Source organism: Lutra lutra, chromosome X (genome assembly GCF_902655055.1).
Source record: "Lutra lutra chromosome X, mLutLut1.2, whole genome shotgun sequence".
NCBI lineage: Eukaryota > Metazoa > Chordata > Mammalia > Carnivora > Mustelidae > Lutra > Lutra lutra.
The window spans coordinates 56,826,754-56,851,433 of record NC_062296.1 but is presented as its reverse complement, the minus strand read 5'-3'; the positions used below and the strand labels follow the sequence as shown (position 1 = coordinate 56,851,433).

General features: G+C 58.0%; 3 protein-coding genes across 17 annotated transcripts; 1 reads left to right on the top strand and 2 right to left on the bottom strand.

The window, feature by feature from the left end:
• Positions 1-265: 265 nt before the first annotated feature.
• Positions 266-14,727, top strand: CCDC120 (coiled-coil domain containing 120). Of its 12 annotated transcripts, XM_047715565.1 has the most exons (15): positions 266-598; positions 4,373-4,455; positions 4,590-4,753; positions 5,413-5,481; positions 7,407-7,476; positions 7,978-8,123; positions 8,254-8,344; positions 8,491-8,624; positions 9,305-9,445; positions 9,795-10,095; positions 10,433-10,495; positions 10,766-10,940; positions 11,068-11,166; positions 12,187-13,104; positions 13,601-14,727. In XM_047715565.1, exons 6-15 carry the CDS (start codon positions 8,061-8,063, stop codon positions 13,713-13,715), a joined length of 2,100 nt encoding a protein of 699 aa, XP_047571521.1. In that variant the 5' UTR covers positions 266-598; positions 4,373-4,455; positions 4,590-4,753; positions 5,413-5,481; positions 7,407-7,476; positions 7,978-8,060; the 3' UTR covers positions 13,716-14,727. The 12 variants fall into 12 exon arrangements, with proteins under 12 accessions (XP_047571521.1, XP_047571524.1, XP_047571520.1 ...); XM_047715568.1 differs by lacking the exon at positions 7,407-7,476 and having other exon boundaries at positions 5,445-5,481; XM_047715564.1 differs by lacking the exon at positions 7,407-7,476.
• A 419-nt stretch (positions 14,728-15,146) lies between these two features.
• PRAF2 (PRA1 domain family member 2) lies at positions 15,147-18,358 on the bottom strand. Its single transcript, XM_047715581.1, has 3 exons — positions 17,777-18,358; positions 16,400-16,617; positions 15,147-15,978 (listed from the first exon to the last, which is right to left on the bottom strand). The coding sequence occupies exons 1-3, from the start codon at positions 17,953-17,955 to the stop codon at positions 15,839-15,841; spliced, it is 537 nt and encodes a 178-aa protein (XP_047571537.1). The 5' UTR covers positions 17,956-18,358; the 3' UTR covers positions 15,147-15,838.
• A 141-nt stretch (positions 18,359-18,499) lies between these two features.
• On the bottom strand, positions 18,500-23,937 carry WDR45 (WD repeat domain 45). 4 transcript variants are annotated; one of them, XM_047715577.1, is made up of 11 exons: positions 23,765-23,937; positions 22,069-22,140; positions 21,862-21,936; positions 21,668-21,772; positions 20,667-20,775; positions 20,453-20,547; positions 19,928-20,007; positions 19,603-19,811; positions 19,413-19,514; positions 19,183-19,328; positions 18,500-18,917 (listed from the first exon to the last, which is right to left on the bottom strand). In XM_047715577.1, exons 1-11 carry the CDS (start codon positions 23,901-23,903, stop codon positions 18,808-18,810), a joined length of 1,242 nt encoding a protein of 413 aa, XP_047571533.1. In that variant the 5' UTR covers positions 23,904-23,937; the 3' UTR covers positions 18,500-18,807. The 4 variants fall into 4 exon arrangements, with proteins under 4 accessions (XP_047571533.1, XP_047571534.1, XP_047571536.1 ...); XM_047715578.1 differs by having other exon boundaries at positions 20,667-20,772; positions 23,765-23,932; XM_047715580.1 differs by lacking the exon at positions 23,765-23,937 and adding an exon at positions 23,581-23,727.
• Between the last annotated feature and the right edge of the window lie 743 nt (positions 23,938-24,680).

Genomic DNA, 24,680 nt, shown 5'->3' with positions numbered 1-24,680 from the left:
GGAGAGTTTAGAGGTGTGGTGGTCGCTGATAGAAGACAGTTTGGGGTATTGCTTGGGGGTCCGTTGGTGGGTGACTTGGAGTGAGGGGCGCCAGTCTGATCGCGGAGGGGGCGTGGCCTCCGTAGGAGAGCGCTCCACCACCCCTCGAGAAAGAGTGTGCGCACGCGCTCCCAGCTGGTTCGCTCCTAGCAGTCCGAGGGCAGGAAAATCGAAGACCCAAACTGGCGCCTGCGCACTAGGTCTCCGCCGCTGCTGTGGTCTCGCGCCCCGCCCCCCGTCCCCCCACCTCCCCCAGGCTCGCGCTCAGCGGCGGCTGTGTCCGTGCCGCCGGGAAGGGACGGACCCGAGGTGAGGGTCGGGGGGGCCGGGGTCCACCGCCCGCGGCCGAGCCGGCGCGCCTCTCCCCCTCTCCCCGCGCCCCCCGTCTGGCCCCCACGGCTAACAGTCGCGCGGCCGAACGCGGCCCACGGGCAGGGCGCGGAAGGGGGAGTAAGCGCGAGGCCAGGACGAGCGGGGGGGGGGGCGGCGAGGGAGGGGCGCGCCCACCACCCCTCCTGGCCTGCAGCGACCCCGCCTACGTCGCGGGACGCGGATCTCGGTGAGTAACGCCCGCTTGGAGAAGAAGGGAGGAGACAGGGCGGGGTGAGGGCTCGGTAACGCCAACAGGGGATGTACTTGCGCGCGCACCCGCGACCTCTGACCCTGTGGTCTCACTCCAGACCCCGACCTGACCTGACTACATCTTTTTTTAACCTCGAGCTCTGGCCAGTCTTGGCCCCAGGACCTCCGATCTCACCCCCAACCTAACCATATTCTGGCCTGGTGTGATCCTCAATCCCTGTTTTGTTCCCTTAAACCCAGCCCTGACCCCAAACCCCACCCAGTTCTGTTCTCGGGATCCTTGGCCTGCCCCTGCTTCATCTCTGAAGCTCATCTTGCCTTGTCCTGATCATTCCAGTTTCTGGCCTGATGCTTGACCTGTCTGTTCCCTAAACTCTTGTCCAGCCCCTGATCCCCTTCCAGTCATGTCCTGTCCCCCTAACCGCAATCTGATCCAGGTCTGTCTGGATTCCTGATCTCTGATTTCTAAACTTTCTCCCCACCCTGTGCTATCCTCCTGGTCCCCTCCTGACTCCCCATCTCCCTCCTGGCCCACCCCCTTTAGACAGTCTCTCTGTTTCCTGCCCTGTCCCTGCCCCCCCTGTGCTGTTTTCCCCTCTCTTCTCTTGTCCTATCACTGTCCTCATTCCTCTCCTTATTCTGTCCCAGTCTTTTCCTGTTCCTTACCTCCATTCTGAACCGGCCTTTTCCCCTCTCCCCTTCCTTGACCACCATCTTGGCCTGTCCCCCATCATGTCTTCTGACTACCATTCTATACTGACCCTCCCCTGCTCTTTTGTTCCTTGCTGCCCCCTACGTTTTCCTCTGACCCTTGTCCACAACCTCACTCTATCCCATCCCCTGGCCAGTGTCTTGGCTCCTTCTCTGTCCTGCCTCCTGACCTCCATCCTATGATGACTCTGATTCTGTCTTGACCCCTACACTCCTTCCTGTTCTCTTCCTTCATCCCCTCCCAACTCCAGGCCCTTGTTCTACCCCTCACCACGCCCCTCCACCCTATTCAGATCTCCCTCTTCCTAACACCCACTTTCCATCTCCTCTCAGCCCAGAAGAACTAGGGTCCTGTTATACCCTGCCCCTGAACTTAGAGGTTCTCCTATTTCCATGATTGCAAGTTCATCCCAAATGCTTCTCTTAGTATGAGCAAGAGCAAACAGCCTTGGCCCTGTGTGGCTAAGGGGGTTTTCATATGTGATGCCCTTCACCCTCACCCAGTGATCTCACACACAGCTTGCATTTGTCTCCCTGCCCCAGGAGGGCATGTAACTGTTCCTATGTCCCCCCACCCTACCCAAGTGTGAAAGAACATCCTAAATTATTCAGTGACTCTCTGGGAGTCTGTGAGGTCTGGATCATGTTTCCAGCCTGGCTAGGTTGGGGGCTGCCCTATGTCAAGGTGGGGGGTGTGGTGAGCAAACATGCAGGGGTGGGAGACTCAGGAGTATGTGTGACTCTTCCGTGTCATGTTAACCCCCATCTGCTAGTCCTGATCCTGGGTGTGCATGATCTCTGCTTTCCTGGCCTGAAAAAATCCATTCCAGGCCAGAGGCTTCAGGGCTTGATGGGGGTGGGATGGGGGTTAGAGGGGTTCTATCCCCCTTTCTCTGCTGTAAGCAATACAAATTTCGGTGCTAAGTCCATCCCATCTGTGTGTGTGTGTGTGTGTGTGTGTGTTGGGGGCATGTGTGTCGCTGGGTGTTAGAATTAGTCCTATCCTGTATTGACAATAACAGCTAGAGCAATACAAGTTTCTTTCACTGAATCTCCTTGATTCTGAGGACAGGCAGGGAGAATTTGGATAGCAAGAAGGTAACGTGTTATTCAATTGTGTTTTGTTCCTGCATTTGTCATAGAGAGTTGTAACAGCTTGAATAATGAGATACTAGACCCCTCTCATTTATCTGAAACACTTATCCAAACCTATTTTTTGAGCCCAATGTGAGGCTTGAACTCATGACCCTGAGATCAAAACCTGAGCTGAGATCAAGAGTCAAACGCTTAACCAACTAAGCCACCCAGGCACCCCTGTCCAAACCTACTAATAACAACACAAGCGTTCATTGTTCCAGCGTCTGTCTAGCACCTGACTTCTGAGAGGGAGCACTCGGATAATCCAGACAGTGAAAGGTACCAAGTTATCTGAAGAGGTTTTTTTGTTTGTTTGTTTTTGCATTTTACATAGTGGGGAGGGTTCAGATGATGAGGGATAATGGCTCCAACTAAAAGATATATTCAAATTGATTCATTTCCTTGAACTCTAGTGGCAGGAGTTGGAACAGTAAGAGAGGACTGTGTTGTGTGAATATATTTGGTTCCTGCATTTTGCCTGGTGAGTAAGGGAAGCTCAGAGAGTACGGGACGCCAATTCTATCTCAAAGGTGTATCCAGATCCATTCAGTTCCTGTATGTGGATAGTGAGCTTTTGGAGAATGTGTCTGAATAGGTTTGGTTCCTGCATTTTTGATGTTGGGTAGCTAGAGGTCTGATAATGATGGAGAACAGCTCTGTTTCAAATATGTCTGGTTTGATATTTAGGGAGGGTTCAATGTCTGGGTGATAAGTGGGGAGGCTGTGGAGGCTGAGGTATTACCAGCTCTGTCTCAGCAGTGCATCTGCATACATTTAGTTTCTGATTTTGGATAGTGAAGAGTTTGGACATGTTTATTTGAGGGAAAACAGCTCTGTTTGAAATTTATCGGGTGGAGCTGGGGGTACCAGCTCTGTCTCAAACACACACACACACACACACACACACACACGATTCCCGAGTTTGGATTGGGAGGAATGTTGTAATTACGACGGCCAATATATATTGAGCACTTACTTACCAAGGGCCAGTTACTGTCCTAAACAGTCTTTAAGTGTCTTAATTCATGTCACGCTCACAACAGCCCTGTGAAGTGCATATTGTTGTCTTCACCCCTGTTTTATAGATGAAGACATTGAGGCACAGAGAGGATAAGTGACTTGTCTGGGCAGCCACATAGCCATAAGTGGTAGAGCAGGGTTGAATCCCAGAGCCATGGTTTCCTACCCCTACAGGAGGCCACATGGGGCTCAAGTCCTGGCTGTGGTGGGACCTGGAGGTTGGCCATCTTGCAGGACGACGATGTGTGTGGGTGATTCTGCCCCACCTGTTGGCCTGGCCCAAGAGGCCCAATTACCTGCTCTCCCCTCCTTACTCCTGCCCTAGCCCATCTCCACACGGGTTTATTATTGTTGTTATTAACAGACATTAATGACGTGGTGTGAGTTTCCTTGTACTTTGAAACGCCTTCCAAAGTGATTCTGGTCTCTGTTGGCCCTGGAAATGCTGTTTACCCATTTTACAGATGAGGAAAGCTAAACCTTGGTGCTCAGTCTGCATTGCCAGCCAGATACCCTTGGCCCTCTCAGCTCTGGTTTCATAAGTGTCCCTCTTCCCAGCGTTCTTGCTGTCCCCCAAGAGGCGGGAGAGAGGCCGTGGCTGAGGGGACACTCCCCATGGACACTCAGCCACCCACCTCATGGCTGCTGCCTCCACCAGCCCTAGGCAGTGGAGGCGAGGGAAGGGGGCGGATGAAAGGAACCTTTGTGTCCCGTGCCAGAAATCTCACTCCCAGGAAGAAAGGTGGGCAGGGTGGCAGGAGGCCTCGCATTGCGTGTCTGCATACACGGTGTAGGGCATTGCTGGTACAGTGCTCCCCTCCAGGCTTGGCCCCCCTACCAAGTGGGGAGGGAGCTTTCCTCACTCTGCTCTTTCACATCACAGCATGGGCTGCTGCAGGGGCCCGGGTTGGGCTTGGGCCCTGAGGTCACAGAGCAGATGGTCCCAAATGGAGCACAGGATGTGTGGTATGTGCCGGGGCAGGCCAGAGCCCTCAATTTCCTTGACTTCTGGCCAGAAATGCTCAAGGGGGAGGGGTGGGGCAGAGCCAGCCTGGATCTGAAGAAGCATGAGCCCCCTCCCCACTTTTCCTCCTTTGCAGGAGTAGCCCCTGTCCACCTCCAGCCCAGGACCCGGCCCCCCAAGTTCTGAGTCCACCCGCTCTTATGCATCTGTGATCAGAATCAGGCCTCCTCACCTCTCCGAGCCCCAGCTTCTGCATCTACGAATTGGCTATGAAGAGCTGGGTCTGCGTCATCCTCCCAGGTTTGTAGGGAGCAGTAGGGCTGAAAATGTGCATGATGTGTCAGTTGGCTGGGATGATTTCTTCTGGAGATGCAGAAGGTGGTAGGGTCTTGACACCCCAATCTTTCCTTGGAGAAGCTGGCCTCCTCTGTCCTGAGTTTGGCAAACTGTTACCCCAGTGAGGGTGGCGGTTGCCCCAAGACCTTCTCCCGCCTGTGCCTTGCCCTGGAAGGGAAAGGTAGGGGCCTTAGGCACGTGATGCTTGCTGCCAAGAGATACACACCCGATTTATACCTGTGTGCTTAACAAGTCCCCAGAACTCCGTCCTCAGCTCCCAGACAATGCCCTTGGGTGGGCAGGGTCTGATGTGGACTCCTGGGTAGCACTAGAGGCAGCTCCACTCCCACGACCCTTGGCCCTTCTTCCTTTGTTCTCTACTAGGTGACTGGGGTGAGTGGGGACATCTGGGCTCTTTTCTTGGTCATGCTGAACACCCTGAAGGGACCTGGCCCTGAGATTGTCCCTGAGGGTGTCCTGAGCCCTGGTGACAGGCAGGCAAGGGTTAAGAGGTATGGGCTGGCCCAGGCCCTGGCCAGGTAGGCTGGGCTATTGCCTAGTGGGAGGCGGCCTAGGCATCCGCCACTGTGCTCACCGCTCACTGCCACTACCATCTGGAACAGGGCCTGATTGAGACAACTATCTTTTTTTTGAGGTACCTGAGGCCACCCCACAGCACCTCTCCGGCGTTGGTGAGCACCTGGGAACAGGGGGCCCAGGGGCGGGGTGGCGGGGAGAAGGGTGTAGGGTGTACTGAGCCTTCCCCTGGGAGAAAGCCAGGTCTGTGTGAGGAGTACAGTGAAGAAGGAGGGCCTGAGTAGAGGAGTGAAGCCCAAAATGTTCAATTTCCTCTTGTGGCATGAAGCCGATTCCTTGCCGGAAATGAATGAGGAGAAAGGATGGGGGAGAAGAGAAGCGAGAGTCCTCCTTCTCCACTGTCCCCCCTCCTTCCTCTCCCCCTTCCTCCCCTGGGGAGTAGCCTCTGCCTTCCTGCAACCCCGGGGCCCTGGGGGAAGCCCAGACAGGGCTATTGAGAAACTGCTTCCCGACACCTGCCTGCCCCTGATCTGTTCGCCCAGAGTGGGGGCCAGGGTGGGGGCTCTAGGGCAGTGTGGGGAGCAGTCCCAGACACTGGGAGTTTGTATTTGCCCCACTAGTGGCAAGATAGGGAAATGGGGGGTCCCCACTGAGGTGTTAGGGTGCCACCCAGGTGAGGTGTCTTGGTTGTAAACAGTCATTACGGCCAGGCCAGGAATTTCTTTCTCGGCTGTGGTGTCAGAAGGGCAGACCTGAAAAACCTGCTGGGCCCGCCTCTGGGTGTGTGTGGGGGGTACCCTCTCAGCTCTCCTGCTGCAGCCCAGCCTGGGACAGGACTCAGGGGCTGCGGGGAGGGAAGTTAGGGAAGGGGACTGCTGGGATCCCCCTTCGATTCCTGTCTAGGTGGGGACAGGGCAATTCTGGACCCCAAGGCAAATGTGCAGAGGGCAGGCAAGCAGAGGCTGAGGTTAGGGAGCTGGCTGTGGGGGTGTGGGGCATTGACCCTGTGTCTAGCCTACCCAGTGACCCCGTGACTCAGGCCCTAGCTATGTCCCCGAGGTCAGGCTGACAGGGTGGAGTCGGGGTTCCTGTCTAGACCCCATGTTGACTTCCAGGATGCTGTGAGCTCCCAGGGAGGGAAAGCTCAAGGCAGCCCAGCATGGGATGTGGGACCTATCCTGGTGAATGGGCCCACCGGGAGGAGTTGAAGTTCCTGTTGGGGTGGAGCCCTGGGAGAGTGCCTCAGACTCAGCTGGGAGCTGGGGAGGAAGGAGCTCTGGGAGCTTAGGGACCCAAGAGGTTGAGCCCGGACCTCAAGGAAGCCCCGCCATGCCGGGCGACGTCAGGCTGCTTCAGAGTACATGCTGCTGCCTGGCTGTGCAGAAAGGCTCTCAGGCCTGACCCCTGCCCCTGAGAGCGAGGACAGGGGGCCACCGTTTGCCGGGAGCCAGTAGCAGGCCTGGTGGCCCCATGTTAACAGTTTGGCCGCATTCCACAGCAGATAGATGGGGAGGGGGCTCGAACCCTCACCTCCTTGGCCACCTTGGTCTCCACCACACCTGGCCCCTGCAGCACGACAAGCTGGGATGAGGAAGGGAGGGGACCTCTGTGGCCTCATGAGGCCCTCCCAGTTTACTGCCACCCGCCCGAGGTCAGGCCAGGTGGTGGAAGGTGATGTCACCTGGCTCCCCAGCTGGGGAATGAGCAGGATGTGGGAGGGAAGGAGCAAACTCCAGAGGAGGGGATGAGGGCAGGGCTGGCGGCCAGCCAAGGCAGGCTCTGTGGTCAGCCAGGGTGTTTGGGGGCAGAGAAGGAAGCAGGAGGCAGGAGGCTTGTTATCTGCAGCTGTGGACTTTGCTGCTCACAGTCCCAGCAGGGTGACTCCCTTCTGACTCCCTTCTGCCAGTACAGGACTAGAACTGACTGGGGTGGGCAGAGGGACTGGAGGGGTCACGGGGCTAAGTGAACACTCTCCCTGTGGCACCGGGGCCGCAGGATGGAGTCCGGATGAGGAGAGACCCACAGATCTGGTATAGATCCGTATCTCAGGTCCCTTGGCATTCTCTCACTTACGTGACAGCCATTCATTGAGTGCTCACTGCTGGCTCAGGAGTGTTCTGAGTGCCAGAGATACGGTGAAAACAGGACAGGTATGTTTCTTGTCCTTGTGAACATGCAAGGGAAGCACAGTCTCTTGTTGGACAGCAGTTTTGAGGGGACCTGGGCAGGGGCCCAACTCTGGAAGTGACATGCAAGCCCCGCAGTGTGTAAGCTTGCCCCCATGGGGCCGGAGGGGTGAGACATGGCAAGAGTGTTCCAGATAGCAGCCACAGCCTGGGCAAAGACCCTGAGGCCTGCTGGGCTGGGAGCTTATGAGGAATTGATGGGCTTGGAGCAACTCCAGCCAAGGAGGGTCAGGCCCAAGGGGTGGGCCTGGGCCGCATCCTTAGCCAGTGGGCACGTTATTTACCCCTCTGTGCCTTAGAGTCCTCGCCTCAGAACTGGGGGCAGTGATCACAGAACTGCCATCAAAGGGTGGTTGGAAGATTGGGTGTGGCAGGGAAGGTGACTGTTCCAGGACCCAGGTGCTTTATCAGTGCCCACCGTTGTTAGAGTTGGTTGAATCTGTACAGTTCATTCTCCCTCCCTAGGCAGGACTCCTGACTGCGGCCCATGGGCCTCTGAGGAGGCGTCGTAAGTCCACCTAGCTCCCCACGTGCTGTGCGTCCATTCAATGGGAAGGGGACCAAGGTACCAGGGCCCAGTGGGGCCAGACACGGATACGGATTCTGAGAGGGCAGGTTGATCAGGCGGGCAGGGTCAGGGTTCCCCTTACTCCCAGCTGGGGTGCGGGGCGTTGGGCAGGGGCAGGGGTTGGGGGAAAGGTGGGATGCACTTCCTTAACAGCTCCTGTGCGTCACTGCCAGGCCTTGTCCAGCCATCAGCCACGGCCTCTCGACAGCACCAGGATGGAAGTCAAAGGTCAGCTGATCAGCTCACCCACCTTCAATGCCTCAGGTGGGTGGCTGGTTCCCCTTCTCTGCCTCTGCCCCCACCTCTGAGTCACCGCCTGCCTACTTTGAAAGGGTTGGTCCTTGGCCGCACAGCTGTGCCAGGATGCCCTGGCTGATCTTTGCCTGGAACTTTGCTCCCTTTTTGTCCAGCTGCCCTGTTTGGAGAGGCTGCCCCCCAGGTGAAGTCAGAGCGTTTGCGGGGGCTGCTTGACCGGCAGCGGGCCCTGCAGGAGGCCCTGAGCCTGAAACTTCAGGAGCTCCGCAAAGTGTGTCTGCAGGAGGCGGTGAGGGCCGGGCCCAAAGTGTCTGGTGGTGGGGTGCGGTGAGGACCTGGAGGCCCTAGGCAGGCAGGTTGGAGTGCCAAGTGCCGAGCCACCTGCCTGGGCGGTAGATTCCCTTTCACTCTCTAGCTCCTCAAAGCTCAACTTTGATGTGTTAGAGTCAGTAAAATATGGTGGAGCAGGCCCTCAATTCCCTATCAGCAATTTGAAATCCCCAAACCCTTCTAAACAATAGTCATTTCCAAAATCTGGCAGTACAACCTGGCTTGAACTGACAAGGGGTGAGTTACCGTTTTGATTTATCCCTCTTGGTGTGAACAGCTACGCAGTTGGCCAGAACCCATAACGCAGTTCACAGCATACAGCCCCAGGCCCTGAGGGGAGCGTGACGTCATATGCAGTATATAGACGTGTGGCCTTTATGAAAGATAAGAAGTTCCAGATTCCAGAGCAGGTCTCCCGACCTCCCATGCCCACTGCCCCAGGGATTTGGGCCACCAAGGGGCTGAGAGTCCACAGCACCCCTATTGGGTGGCAAACTGGGAGGGAGGAGGAGAAGCAACAGGCATGGGGTGCTGAACATTACTGAGATCCTAGTAGGACTTCTGTAGCTTCTGTAGTCATTCCTGCTGTGCCCCATTCCCCAGCTAACCCTTGGTAGTCTCTGACCCCTACCCCTCCAGGAGCTGACCGGCCAGCTGCCCCCCGAGTGCCCGTTGGAACCTGGGGAGCGGCCCCAGCTGGTCCGCCGGCGGCCCCCTGCAGCCCGCGCCTACCCTGCATCGCACCCCAACCCAGCACACCACTCCTTGTGCCCTGCTGAGGTGAACAGACGGGCCTGGGGGGCAGGATGAGGGTGGGACAGGTACAGATTGCCGCCTCGGGGTTGCAACCAGGGGAAGGAGAGGCTAAGGTGAGAAGGGAGTGGCTTGAAGAAGGTGGGTTCTGGTTCTGAGGGAGGAGGCTGGGCCTTGTGGTCGCGAGCCTCTCATTCCCTGGAAGCTGAATCTGTCTAGTCCCTCCCCAAGACGGCCCTGCCTGCTGGAGAAATGAGCTCCACCCCAGAACAGGCCCCGCCCCTGCGCTGGCTGGCTCTGCCCACACTTGGGCCCGGGCCTTGGCTCCCTCTGACACTGACACTGGGTCCTGTCCCACCCTCTTGCCCACCCGCAGGAGCTGGCTCTCGAGGCCCTGGAGCGGGAGGTGTCCGTGCAGCAGCAGATCGCAGCCGCTGCCCGCCGCCTGGCCTTGGCCCCTGAGCTGAGCATTGAGCAGCGCCGCCGCCGGCGCCAGGTGCAGGCAGATGCGCTGCGGAGGCTGCATGAGCTGGAAGAACAGCTGGGGGACCTCCGGGCCCGCCTTGGCCTCCCGGGGCTCCCCCTTCCGCAGCCCCTAGCCCTGGCCCCGGCCCCGGGGGCGCTCATCACCACCCAGGGAGTATGCCTGGGCACACGCCTCGCCCAGCTCAGCCAAGGTGAGCCGGCCCTGTCAATGCCCAAGTGTGGGCATTGGCCGAGCAACGTGGCAGGGAGGGGTGGATGGCCAGTGAAAAGTGGGAGCCAGGTGGAGCTGAAGGGACCCAGCCCGCAAGAGGAGTTGAGATAAATGGGCTCTACAGCGAGGGTGGGGCTGCTGGGAACTTGACCAGATGGCACCAAGAAAACCAGGAGCCAAGCCTCAGGTGGTCTTGGATTCAGGTAAAGGTGGGTTCTTGGGAAGGAACGGGCCGGGGAGGAGACCATCCGGGGGTGTAAGGGGACTGCACCTAGGCCTTGCCTTGATGGGCCTGGGTCTCCCCTTCTCGCCTGTAGAGGATGGAATCCTGCACTCGGAGAGCAGCTCCCTCTCGGAGTCTGGGGCCAGCCATGATAATGGTGAGGACCTCTGGCTCCCACACCCACCCTTGCTTTGATGCTTAGCCCCTCCACTCTCTCTTTAACCCCTCCTGAGCCATGCCCCGTCCTCACGTGGGGCCCCCATCTTTCTTGCTTCACACTGCCCAGCTCCTCATCCCCAGTTCCAGCCTCGTGCTTTAGCTCCCGCCTTTCCTTCTGCTGCTCCCTGCTTCACTCCCCCTGCCCCTGCCCACAGCCCATCAGGCCCCCTCTCTTTGACTTCTCCCCCACTTTCCACCTTCTTCCCAGAGGAGCCCCGTGGCTGCTTCCCCCTGGCCGAGCGCCCCTCACCACCCAAGGCCTGGGACCAGCTGCGGGCCGTATCTGGGGGCAGCCCTGAGCGGCGAACCCCATGGAAGCCACCCCCGTCAGATCTTTATGGGGATCTGAAGAGCCGGCGGAACTCTGTGGCCAGCCCCACCAGGTGAGGGTGAACCCCTTCCCTTCCCCGGGAGCCAGGAGGGGGATCCTGAGCCTGGGCGGGCAGGACTGCTTGCTGGTGGTTATGGTGTCTAACCTGGACCCCCACCTGGGCCTGTCTTTCTGCTCAGCCCCACACGCTCGCTGCCCAGGAGTGCCTCCAGTTTTGAGGGGCGAAGCGTGCCTGCTACCCCTGTCCTCACCCGGGGCGCTGGCCCCCAGCTCTGCAAGTAAGGGGACTCTGAGGGTGGGCTTGAGGACCGGAAGAAGTAACTGTTCAATCTGACGAGGGGGGCATTAGTAAAGGGTGTGGGATGTGAGAGGCTGGGCTTTGAAAGGTATATTTGGAAGAAGTCACTTCCTTTCTCTGAATCTTGGCTCCTCATCTGTGAGATGGGTATGATATCTGCATCTGAAGGACACTGTGGGCATAGTAAGTTCTGGTTCACATGCACTGAGCACCTAATACCTGCTGGGAATCCGTGCTCTGCGAGGTATGACTCTGGTCATTGCCATAAGGTCTCGGCTAGGTAGATGCTGTTGTTATTCCCAACCTATGGATGAGGAGCCTGAGGCACAGAGAGGTTAAGTGACTTGGTAGTAAACAGAAGACCTGGTGTTCAAACCCAGGCTGGTTTGACTCTATAGAGTCCATGCATTTAATCACTGCACCCTCCTACTTTTTAAATTCTTGCTAAGCACCTGCTTTTCCAGGCTGTGAGTAGAACGAAGTCCCTATCCTATGGCACTCGCATCCTGTGAACCGTGGCTGTGGGGCTGATAGTTCAGGGTGGCTCAGACACAAGGGGGGTGGGGGAGGGCAGAGAGTTCAGGAGTTGGATCCCAGGCCCAGGGATTAGGATCCCACTTCGAAGGGGCCGAGGGGCCAGGAGCTCGGAGGTTGGGAGACACAACCTCGCAGGGCAGGGGGTCCCACGTGTTGGGAAGAGCCCTCTGCTGGCCTTCCTCTGTCAGTTTTCCCCCTCCAGCCCTGCACACGCTTACATCTCCCTTAGCGCTAACACCCCCCCATATGTCTTCCGTCCCTCTGCCCCCCAGCGTGGGCAGAACCTCCACTGCCCTTTACATGCCCCCACCTGACCCGTTTGTACACGAGGTCTCTGATCCTGGGCCTCCTTCAGAGATGCGCAAGCGGAAGCTCAGGAAGAGGTGGGGCACAGCGGGCCAGGCACTGCGCCTGAGATTTCCAATCAGTCATACTCTCATCACCCCCACCTCTGTGTCCCCAGACCCGAAGGCCTCCATTCTCGCCAGTGGTCCGGCAGCCAGGACTCCCAGATGGGCTTCCCCCGGGCAGACCCTGCCTCCGACCGTGCCTCCCTCTTCGCAGCCCGCACCCGTCGAAGCAACAGCTCTGAGGCCCTGCTTGTGGACCGGGCAGCCGGTGGGGGAGCTGGCTCCCCGCCTGCGCCCCTGGCTCCCCCTGCCGCTGGCCCCCCGGTCTGCAAGAGCAGCGAGGTGCTGTATGAGCGCCCACAACCAACCCCTGCCTTCTCCTCCCGCACAGCTGGCCCCCCAGACCCTCCCCGGGCTGCCCGGCCCAGCTCAGCTGCCCCTGCCTCGCGTGGGGTTCCCCGGCTCCCACCTGTGTGCGGGGACTTCCTCTTGGACTATTCCCTGGACCGGGGCCTGCCCCGCAGTGCTGGTGGTGGGGCAGGCTGGGGGGAGCTGCTGCCTGCAGCTGAGGTCCAAGGACCCCTCTCCCGCCGGGATGGGCTCCTCGCCGTGCTCCCGGGCCCACCACCTGTGTACACAGCTGACGGCAGCAGCCCCCTCCTCCGCAGCAAGGACCCCCACTCCCGTGCCACCCGCACCAAGCCCTGTGGCCTATCCCTGGAGGCCGCCGAGGGGCCCGAGGTGCATCCAAGCCCTCTGCTGTGGATGCCCCCCCCCACCCGTGTCCCCCCGGCCGGTGAGCGCAGCGGCCATAAGAACCTCGCCCTGGAGGGGCTGCGGGACTGGTACATCCGCAACTCGGGACTGGCTGCCGGGCCCCCGCGCCGGCCTGTGCTGCCCCACGTGGGCCCGCAGCACCCGCCCTTCCTCCATGCCCGCTGCTATGAGGTGGGCCAGGCGCTGTATGGGGCCCCCAGCCAGGCGCCGCTCCCGCACTCGAGGAGTTTCACGGCACCCCCTGTCTCCGGCAGGTATGGGGGGGGCTTTTACTGATGGGTAGGGGTCTCTGGAGGCAGATGGCAAAGGCATCCAGGCTGGGGAGCAGCCAGTCACAGGAGTTAGTGACTCCGACCGCGAGAGAACTAGCCGCAGCCTCGCCTCAGGGTCCTGGGCCCTGCCTGACCTGCATGAATCCACGGGGTCTTGGTGGAGGGGTGTCTTGGGCCCTGGAAGCAGCAGCAGCTGTCTACCAAGCTGTAGAAGAATTCTGATATTTGAACAAAACAGTGCATGTCTGCTGAAAATGAGCCTTGAAAGCAGGGTGCTGGGAGGAAGGGCCTCCCAGGCCCCTCGCCTCTTTCTTCTTCCTTTTGCCATGCCCCCATGCTTGTGAGCCTAAAGGTGCTGTCCTGTGCCTGCCTCCACCTCTTTAACGAGCCTCTTTTCCTCTCTTTCTGTGTCTTGTCCGTCTTTCCCTCTTTTCTCTGTCTTGGCACCCTGTCCGGATTCCTGCTACCCCTTCTAAAGATACTACGCGGACTTCCTGTACCCCTCGGAGCTGAGCTCTCGTTTAAGTGACCTGACGCTAGAGGGGGAGCAGTCCTCCAGCTCTGACCCCCAGACCCCGGGGACACTGGTCTGACCCCTTGTTGTCCCAGGCATGACTTTAGTCTGGGGAACACACGGCTGACCTCGCTGAACCCCGGGGTGTGATTGCTCAGTCCTGGGGGGGTGCCGACCTGATCTTCCAAGGCCCCTGGCTCCTTGTGGACCCATGAAGGTGTCTGACTCCCTGCTTCCCCTCTTATGCTGTGCTGGGAACTGGGGCCCTCAGCCAGCTGAAAAAAGAGGGGATGGTGTAATGGGGGCTCCAGGCCCCTTCCTCTGTTTCTGTTTACACTTGTGATTTAGGTATTCACTGTCTTCCCCCAACACTAGACCTTTTATAAAAGGGAAACTGTGATCTCGTCCTGGTTGGGTTCATTCCTATCCCCATGCCCAGCCTGTTCCATTTAGGAACCTCTCCCCGCCACCAAAACCCGGACAATATAGGGTCTCAGGGCCCTGTTTGGGGCAGCCAGGAGACTGGTGTGAACAGAACTCCCTGCCATCCCCCCCACCAGGGCAGTTCTTGGGGAGGTGGGCTCTCTGCCCACATTCAGAAGGACTGAAGTCTGACTAGGGGGTTTGGGTTCATTTTCCTACTCCCAGGTGTGCCCAAGGGAGCCCCAGTCCTTATCTGCCTGTCTGTGCCCGCTGCCTCTGCCCACAGGCTGAGATGGCCCAGCCTCTGCCCTATCTATCCTGGTCAGGAAGCCAGCCCTGCAAGAGGGCCAAAGGGCAGAGCCGCCGGGTGTGTTGTGTCCTGGGATGCTGCGGTGGTGGAGCCTGGCATCGGCTCGATGCCAGGAAAATCCTCAGGTGACGTCTGGCCACAGGCTGCGTCACGTCTTCCTTGGCTTTCTTTCCATCCACCACTTTTTAAACAAATCTACACAAGCTGTGTTTTCTATGATACCTATCCGTGACTTTCTGGAGCTAGGGGTCCCCTGACCTCCTTTACCTGGTGTTAAACTTTTCTTTTTCTACCAATGGATCTGGGCCCAAGACACTACCCACACTGGAAGGGGATTTCTATAATAAATGTGTAAACCAAACCCATGTGTCACTCTGCTGTCTGCCTTGCCTTGGGGGCCACTCCTGTAGTTAAGACCAGGTTAAGATATTTTTGTGATGCCAGATTATCAAACAAACACTGGGAACAGCCTAATGTCATCCACTTGGGCTTCACTTGCTGTGATGTGGGGCAACAGCTTCGCCTGTCTGTGCTCCGATTCCTCGCCAGCCCCGGACAGGAGCCGTCAGTAATACAAATGATAGGAAACACTCTGCCTTTAACTGCTCTGTGCTCTGCCCCAGAGGGAGCCACTTGGATGAAGGAATGCAGAGCTTCCCTGCTCAGTCTGCATACTCAGACAGAAAGAGACCTAGTCGGAAAAAGTCCAGCAGAACTGAAAAGCAGAAGGCCACTACTGGCCACTGAAGCACATGGACTTGACCCCAGAAGCCCACGTTGGCTTGAGTGATGCACCAGCCTTTATTGTTGCAGTAACACTGATTATAGATGCCCCATTCCGGGTCTACCCCCACCCCTCCCCACCATACCCCTTGGTCCTCATCACTGTGGAACTTTGGAGAGGGGGGCAGAACCCCTAAGCAGAGCTGGAAAGAGGCAAGTGGGACTGGTGTTTGGGTCACATGGAGCCAAGGGTTCAACAGCGTCAGGATGCCTGAATTCTCTGTCCTGATGTGGGCTGGGAACACTGGGTCCCAGGTTCAAGATTTGGCAATGCCCTAACCTGGTTTCAAAGCCAGGGTAGGGTCTGGAAAAGCCTTATTAGTCCAGGGTTCAAGAGAATGCCTTGGTCCCAGATCCCAGCTTTGGGGCTGAGCATGGGAGATGGGTGGGTCCCAGATTGGGGGTGGGGGGAGTATCTCTGGGTCCAGAGTTTGAGGTTGGCCACGGATGCTCTGGGCTCCACGCCCCAGGTTCAGGGCTGGGGAAGTGCGGTCCCCTAGGTAACAGGCGCTGGGTAGCAGGGATATCCCAATTTCGGACCTGGGGTGGGGAGGGTCGCTGATGTCCTCTGCTCTTTGAACTGGACGGGGCCCTCTATTTCAAGGGCTGGGAAAGGGCTCTGGGTCCCTCTACAGGGCCAGGGTGGGGATGGCATTCTCCAGGTCTTGGGTACAGATCCCAGACCCCTAGGATCCAGCCTCCTGCTCTTGTCCCAGCGCCTCCAGTAGCAGGCCCATGGGCGTCCGCTTGAGACCAATACTCTCAATCTTGTTCTCGATCTTGTTCTTGAGGTTTCGCAGGCGCAGCGAGGCGTGCACCAGAATAACTGTGGGCAGTGCCGAGAGGAGCAGGGTCAGTGGGATGAGACCTCAGCTTTTAGCCAATGGGGACCCACAGAGGAGAACTGGAGCACGGGCAGGCCAATAAAGTGGTCAGCGGCCAGGATGCCTGCGATCTGAAAGCGTGGCCGAGTAATGAGCCTTGCAACAGGGGCGTGGCCAGGGAGGGCTCAGGGTAACCCGGACGTGGCCTGGGGAGGACGCTCAATACTCAGAGCGAGGCCCGAAAGGGCGGTAGTAAGAGGGGCGTTCCTAGAAGAGGGAAGGCAAAGCCAAGGAGGGCGCTTTGCGAAGGCGGTGTGGCCACGCCCGCCGGGTGTCCCCGTCCCCTCTTAGGGCAGGGCTGGCCTGCCACTGTGCGCAAGCGCTGGCCGTTTATTGGGCTATCGACGGGTAGCGGATACTTACGAAGCACGGGCCCGGCGATGCTCAGCAGGAAGGTGCAAGCGCCGCCCACGGCCCAGAGAACAAGGAGGCCGAAGGCAAGCACTGCGGCCAGGCAGGCGGCGGGGTGGCTGCGGCGGCAGCGGCGCACGGCTGCTTGAGTCTCAGCCGCCCACACCAGCGCGCCAAGGGCCACCGTCACTACCAGCGCGCTTAGGAGGGTGTGCAGCGGGCGCACGTACCTGCGAGGACAATGGAACTGAGCTAGCCCGGGCGACGGCAAGAGGGCTGCCCAGCCTCCAAGCCTCCCCGTCCACCCCCGTCCCGCACCCCAAGAGCTTTGGTTCCCCCCTCTCAGGGACCTCTAGACCGGCAGACAACTCCTGCCAGCCAGTCTCCCGAAGGTTCCTCCCTCCAGGGCTTCCGACTCCCAGGAGCCCTGGAGGCCCTAATTTCCTTTCCGTCAATCCTACAGTCCCATCTTCCTTAGCTCTCCCGTTTCAGGTCCTCTCAACCCGCTAGGCCTTCAGGCTCCCAGACCTTAACAGCTCTTTTTCTTCCAGCCCTACCCGGGCGGGGCCCCTCTCCAACCCCTCAGACCCCACCCCAACCCGCCCCCAAATCCACCCTTTGGGCCCATCCCTGTAGATTCCTCTTCCAGGCCTTCTGTCTCCAGACATTTCCCTCTCCGCGGGCCCAGAGTCTTTACAAGACCCGTTCCAGACTTCCTCCCCTTCAAATTCCCCATCCAGGTTCCCACTCCCAGTACATCTCTCCCCCCATCATTGCTAGCACCCCTTCCATGCTTTCAGTACCACTCTTAACTTCCTACCCTGCCCAGGTTCCTCCAGGTTCTCCACCCTTCTCTGGTCTCAAGCCTTCCACCACTGGGTCCTCCCTCTCCGTTCAATTTCCCCAAGAGGTACATGCTCCTGGAATGTTCCAATCACAACCAGGCTCCCCTCCACTCCTAGTGCCTCCTCAAGCCCACCCTCCCAACCCTTCAACTTGACCACATCCCTGTCCCTGTCCCTGTCTCTGACCGAAGTCCTCCAAGGCCGCTTTAATCTGGCCCCATCACTCACGTCCTCCCCCTCCACCCCCACTTTCACTTTCAGGCCCTCCTTATCTTCTGGTCCACCTCCTTACCCAGTTTCCTCTCCAGTCCCACATTCTCCATCCTCCCGACCCGCTATCCCCAGCCCGTATCCCACCCAAGGCACTCCTTATAACCACGTTCGACTTCCTTCAAGTCTCTCCTCCCAGGCCCCGAAGATTTTCCATCTCTAATGAACTCGCCCTTCCAGCCTTCATCCCCCTCCCATTCCTCAAAACCCCACTGGTCCACCCTTCCTGCCCGCAGTCGTCCCCGGCCAACCGGCGTTCCCCTCCCTCCCTCACCCAGCCAGAGCGAGACCGAAGCCGAAGCACAGAAGGTAGTTGGTTTGGTAGTAGAGGAGGTTGTTGATGACGCGGTGGCACCATCGCTGCGGGTCGCACGGATCCGGAGCCGCCAGACGCGCGGACCCCAGAACGAAGTCGTCCAGGGCGCGTAGCGGTGGCAGCCGCACCTCCGACATCCTGCCGGTCGATGTAGCTGGACCAGCCAGAAGAGAAGCCGGACTACAACCCCCGTTGTACCCTGCGCCGCCGCGAGGGACACCGGGAAATGGAGTCTGAGTCCAGCAGTTGCTCTCTCATCCACCTAGGCGGACTACGTAGCAGCAATGCACGTGACCAGAAATGCCAGCAACACGCCGAAAGTGTAAGGCAGCAGGGGCTGCCGGGAAATCAAGTCTTCGCCGCCGGGCGAGGCTCTCCCATCCACCCCCAGGTGGGGGCGCCCAAGGGGCGGTTCCTAGCCGTGCTGACGGTTCAAGAACACAGTAATCCTGACCTTCCAGGACATGCAGTAACACATTCTGGGACATACAGATAGGGGCTGTCAGACTCGGGCAGGATTGCAGGATCCCACTGTTAGGGTCCAAGAGGGCCACACCTACTTGGAAATTCCCGCAGGGCTTTTTCAGCTGCATCTCCTCAGGCCCCACCCCTGCACCCCAGGTCCAGCCATAAATACTATCAAGGGCCTTTTTTTTATTCATATTCACCACATCAGAGATGTCTCTTTCTGGGAAGGTTTTTTAATCCCCACAGGTGAATTAGGGCACTCCCTCTAGGTCGCTAGCAGTCTTCAGGCTGGGAGTCCCAGGGGGGTCTCCTCCCTCCATGGGTCCCTGGCCTGGTCCTGCAGGCACACAGTCCCCAAGAAGTTTTTTTGGGGGAAGTGAGCTGTGTAGGCATTGCATTGCTGTTTGGAAGGTGGGCACCTGCCCCATTACTGCTTGCTGGCTGGTAGCTTCCACGGCACTCCTGACCCCCTGAAGGCTTTAATCTAGCACGGCAGGTCCCTCACACAACCCACAGTGTCCTCAAAAGTCATCGTCATCACAGATGTCAAGGTACACATCAAAAGCCTCTCTGTTGCAGTTTCCATCAGGAGTGAAGACATATTTGTGGAAGGTCCCATCTACACAGATGGCTGAAAGCGGAGAGGGTGGGGGGGGGGGGGAGAACGGGTAAAAGGTTAAAGGCTGCGGAAGCCACCCACTCCAATCCTCGACAGTGTCCCATGGCCTACAGTCTACCTCCAGGCCTTTGTTCAGGCTGTCCCTCTGGTGATGGAGTTGAGCCGCCCGCTCTAGCTCTCTCCGGCTTCCCATGCCCTGAAATTCCTGCAGGTCCAAACTGCAGGACTTTGCCCATGCAGCACCCCTGGTCGAGAGGCAAGAGCTATTCCCACTCACCAATGACAGAGTTGACGTTCTTGGAAGTATTGCGACCGAAGGCGCAGATGCAGGCTGACTCGGCAGGCACGGTGAAGCTCGCCAGGCTCCACTGAGAGTCCACGTACTGCCCAATCATAGGCCCCACCTTGCCCACGCGAGCCAGCCTGCAGGCAGCACTGGCTGAGCCCAGGTGTGGGACACAGGCAGGGGGACGGGGGACAGGGTGGGGCCGGGCAGGGAGTACTCACGCGGAGCGGCGGTTGAGGCGGGTGTCCTTTAGAGCAAAGATATGGACTGTGCCCTTATCGCTGGAAGCGCAGAGGAACGAGGAGTCATGGCTGAAGTTGATGCTAGAAGACATATCGGCAGTGATGCACACAGGTCAGGTGGCAGAGGGTCATAGGGTCACGCAGCCCGCCGCACATACCCTGTGCTCACCAGTAAAGGGTGGCAGGGTCAGTGCCTCGGCGCAGTTCCACCAGTTTCTCCTTGGACTGTGTGTCAAAAAGGCGAATCAGGGTGCCCTTCTGGGAGGCGGAGGCCACTACCGTGCCTGGCTGGTTCAGGGATACACAGGCTATATCGCTCTGATGGGCGTTGATGGTGAAGGGAGCAGAGGAAGTGCCAGGCTTCGTGCTCGCCAGGTCCTATGGGAGGAGGAGCAGTCTGGGCTTGGGGTAGTATGGAAGGCGGAGGCCAACCATCCACAGAACGGGTCAGCCCAGCCGCCCACACACCTATACTTGCCCCCTGGATGGCTCACCACAAGTTGCAGGCTCCCACACTTGTGTCCAGGGAACACCAGCAGCTGCTTCTCCAGGCTGGGGCAGAGGTCACAAAGCCCTAGGGTATGAGGACAAAGTGTTGGGGGAGGGGGTAGGCTGGTAAAGGGGAGGCAGGGCCCAGGTCATGGGCCCGGTGGGGTCTCGGAATGGAAGGAAGCTGGGTAAGGGCCAGACTTTGACCTTCCACGATATATGGCCCCCAAAGAACTCTCAGGGGGGCCCGCCATCTGCCTGGCTTGCCACCAGTGAGGGCCCAAGGATCCCTGGCACAGCCATGAAATGTCTTTACTGGGTGCTCCTTCCCTGCTCTCTGGGGCCCCCAGGGGTGGGAAGACAGAACTGGCTAACGGATGGAAAGACAGACAGACTGGGAATATGAGCCTCTCTGCCAGGGACTCTCTCCCTGCCCCTTTCCTAGCTTCTCTGGGCGCCCCTGGCATTCTCTCACTTCCACCCTGTCCACTGCCTCCTGCCCTCACACCTGCACATTCGGGTCCTCTCACCCTTGGGGTTGTCTCGAGTGTCAAACTCGAACAGCTTTCGGGGATTGTCGGGGAAGGAGTACACGTAGATGCGGTTCCTCAGCACGATCACAATTCTGTGGGCATCATACAATGGAGGTCCATGAGGGGAGGGCAGGATGCCCATGGAGGACTAGCCCTCTTGCCTGCTGTGGGGACCTCCTACCTCCCCCACCCCAGTCCCCCTCAGGCTCACTTGTCATGGCGCATGCGCACAGCCAGCACTGGCTTGGTGAAGGTGAACTCCAGCACCAGCTTGTCCTTGGAGTCCTTGCCCTCCCGGGCATCGTCCCAGATCAGCACTGCTGGGCAGGTGGGTACGTTGTCGGGGCCAAGGTTTAGGGTGAGGGGCAGCCCTGGTGACACAAGACCCACCCCTACTCCCCGTGGGACCTCAGCCCACTCGCTTAACCTTCTGCTGACACCAGTGTGAGCCTCATGCGGCATGAGCACCTGTGGGTGTGATTCCCGAGGGCACAGGTTTCTCAGACTGTTATACTCATTTACAGATGAAGAAACCGACGCTCGAGGGGGCTGAGTTATCGGGCCAAGGACCTCACTGCCCGTCAGCAACCAAGCAGGGACTCACACCCGGGCCCGGAACTTCCCATCAGTAACTAGCTCTACCGCCAGGCTCCCAGTCCATACCCCTGGAGACTTCCGAGATGAATCCTAGGCCTCTGTGACTCGCCTAGGGCCTCTCCTGCCATGTCCCAAGGGGATTAGCAAAAAACCTTAGAGCAAGATGGCTCCTGAGGCCCAAAGCAAGAGGGCACAGCTGCGATGTCTCCAAGATTTTAAGACCTATTGGTTGTGTGACTTTGGAAAAGTCCCTTGACCTTTCTGGACGTCGATTTCTTCATTGTAAAAATGGGGATAACAATACTTCCTGCTCCGTAGAGGTACTGTGAGGATTAAATGAGTTCGTATCTGTAAAGTGCTTAGAACAGTACCAGGCTAACAGCAAGTACTCTGGAGGGAAGGACAAGGCATACATGAGGCATTCAGTTAGTGTTAAGCAAAAGCAAAACACCAAGCTTCTCAAGCAATGAGCTCCGTGACTTCCAAGCTGTAGGCCTCACTGTGTGACTCTGAGGTGCTCTAACATCTTCATCTGCCCACGCCTTGGGGGTGCCTGGAGGAAGCCAGGATTCCGGGGAGTCGGGGCCAAGGGCAGGAGGGGATGAAGGCACTTACCTGAGATCTCTGAGAACTTGGGGCTGCTACCACCACCCACTAGGGCCAGCAGGTTGGAGCGGTGCAGCATTTCCACCAGGCCCATGCTGCCCACCTGCTCATGGTCTGGACAAGGACCAGGGTGTCAGTAGGGGTGGGAGCCAATGCCCGGCCCATCCCTTCTGCCCACTGCCCCTCCCCCACCAACAGCTCACCCAGATGCCCCTTCTCCATCAATGGCTCCACGTTGTAGATGCGCACACCGGTCTCCATAGCACAGCAAAAACAGCCTGGTGGAAGGGGGAAATTCGGGCTGCCTCGGCTGATGCTCAGGTGGAAGCCAGGGGCTTAACACCCACCTCTGACCATTCTTTCCCTTCCTCCCTCCCAACCACAAGGGTGAAAGCACGAGCCTCTCTCACTTTGGTCTTGGTTGAAACGTAGACTGGTCACTCCTCGAAGCGGCTGCTGAGTCATGGTCCAGGATTGCTTCCCTGAACACAAATGGGGATAGAGTTGGGAAGAGTCTGGTGTTTACCCTCCAAGTCCTAGAACTCCTGTCTCCAAATGATTTCTTCTTCTTCCTCCTCTGCTACTTACTGCCTCCAGTGGGACTACAAAGACAACAAAACTGGCGGATAGTTCTGGGGTCTCCACTCTATGCTCCCAAGACCCCAAAGGGCATGGCAGGAACTCCTCCATCTTCTCACACTTGGTTGACCCCAGCTCCAGGCCCACCTTGACTTGGCTGGACTCCCCACCTCCTTCTTACTCCATGGCCCTCACTGTGTGCCAGGAAGTAATAGGGTAGAAGGTGCCCTAGTGATATCTCCTCCCCACCGCCAGTCAACCCTGGCCCTAATGCCCCACATGGCCTGCAACCACCCCCCATTCGTTTCTCATCTTCACACCTGGACCTACCATCCAACTCCACCTGTCAATAAACAGAGAAAGGGGCTAGGACCCCGCACCTCCCTGACCTGGCCCTGAGACTTGCCATGTTTGGTCCACCACACACAGGCCTTCCCCTTCTCATGCCCTTCTGAAGCTCCCAACCTATTTCACCATCTCAGAGTCCTCTCACACCTTACCTCCTCCCAGGCTTCTCCAAACCCCTTGGGGCCCCATGCCTTGCTCCAGATGACCCCTTCTCGTGCCATGCTAATTTCTGCCTGACCAGGGCCAGCCTGGATGTCCTCCCAGACCTCCTTATGCCCTAATGACCCTACATCAGATTCCCCTATCACTCCAAATCACACACCCCGGGACATCCCCTCCTGTATGCTTTTCTGTCCCTGACTCCAACATTGACTGGCTTGAACCTACTTCCAGGAATCCCATTCCCCTTACATTCCTCCTCCAGATTCTCCACCCTCTTCCCCAAACACCCTGCCCCAGGGCAACCCCTCCCCATCAAGACTTGCCCAGGACACACCTCCCCAAACCCATACCTGGCACAGCTCAACCCCACCAAGACACCTGCCCCAGACCCCTCTAAGATTCCTGTCCTAGAGCACCCACACAGCCTTCAAACTCCCATCTCCCCAAGACCTTTGCCTAAGCACATCCCCTCCCCATCCTCCAAGAGCTCAAACCTACCTTCTCCCACTTTGTACCACCTCCACTGGACTGCCTCTGTCCCCAAAGACTCATTCTTTGGAGAACCCCACCTTCCAAGACCCTTTTTTGGACGCCCATTCCAAAGATCTTTGACACTTAAGAACCCTGCCCCGGGATGCCTCACTTCCCTCCACTTCCTCAAGTCCAAGACCGCCCTCATACTACTTCCAACCCAGGCGCCCACTTAAGCTTCCTGTCTGAGCCGCGCTCCCATCTACCAAGATCTCTGTTCAAGGGCCCCTCCCGCCCCAACCCTCCCCCAGACTCCAACCAACTCTGGGATCATGCCCCAGTTTCCCACTGCCTGCACTGACCTGACCTCCGTGCGTTCCCGATCCCAAACCCTGCTGTCGGTGCCGCCCGCGGCCCGGTTTTCTGACCTCCCGGGCCCTGACGCCCGGCTCCGGTGTTTACATCAGGTCTCACTTCCGGGGGGAGGGAGTCTGTAACCGGAAGTGACTCATCCCGGCCGGAAGACGCGGCCGCAACCTTGCTCACCCGGTTCCCAGGCCTTTGGAGCAACGTGAGCCATAGCTGCATCTCCCGGCGAGGCTGTGCGAGGGCCTGGCTGTCTGAGGGAGCCGAGGCGGGTGGGCGACAGAGACTTGGCGTCGCTGAGCGGAATAGGGCCGACCATTCCCCAGCTCACTCCTGCTCTGAGAGCGAGAGGCGTTAACTTTCTGGGCTAACAAGACTTGGGCCTCCGAGGTGGGCTAGAGTGGCCTTTCTTGTTGGAAATACTAGTCCTCCCGGATTTCTAGAGAGGCGAGTGGGGGAGGCCGGAGGCGGGCGCGGACCTGGAGACCTTGAAAACTGAAACTCCTTTTGCCCAAGGGAAGCCAGCCCCTCCCCTCGCTTGATTTTGTTTACAGAATGAAAAATGAGGTTTTAATGGGGAGAGGTACACGTGCTTACTGCGGAAAAAAAGCCCAATGGTGTGCATACTGGAAATACTTTTTAATTCAGCTTTTAACTTTGGAGGTAACTGGATTCACACGTAGTTTTGAGAAATAATACAGAGAATTCAGATGTACTTTTAAGGGTTTCCCGCATTTACATTAACATGTAAATGATGGTAAAATGTTACAATCAGGGTGTTGACATTGATACCGTCTACCCATGCTTTACTTTCTCTCAAGTATTGCTTTGATACTTTTTAAAGTTTCTATTAATATATAATGGATATATTGGGACGCCTGGGTGGCTCAGTTGGTTGGACGACTGCCTTAGGCTCAGGTCATGGTCCTGGAGTCCGGGGATCGAGTCCCGCATCGGGCTCCCAGCTCCACAGGGAGTCTGCTTCTCTCTCTGACCTTCTCCTCGCTCATGCTCTCTCTCACTCTCTCTCAAATTAAAAAAAAAAAATCTTAAAAAAATATATATATATAATGGATATCTGTTTCAATTCCAACCT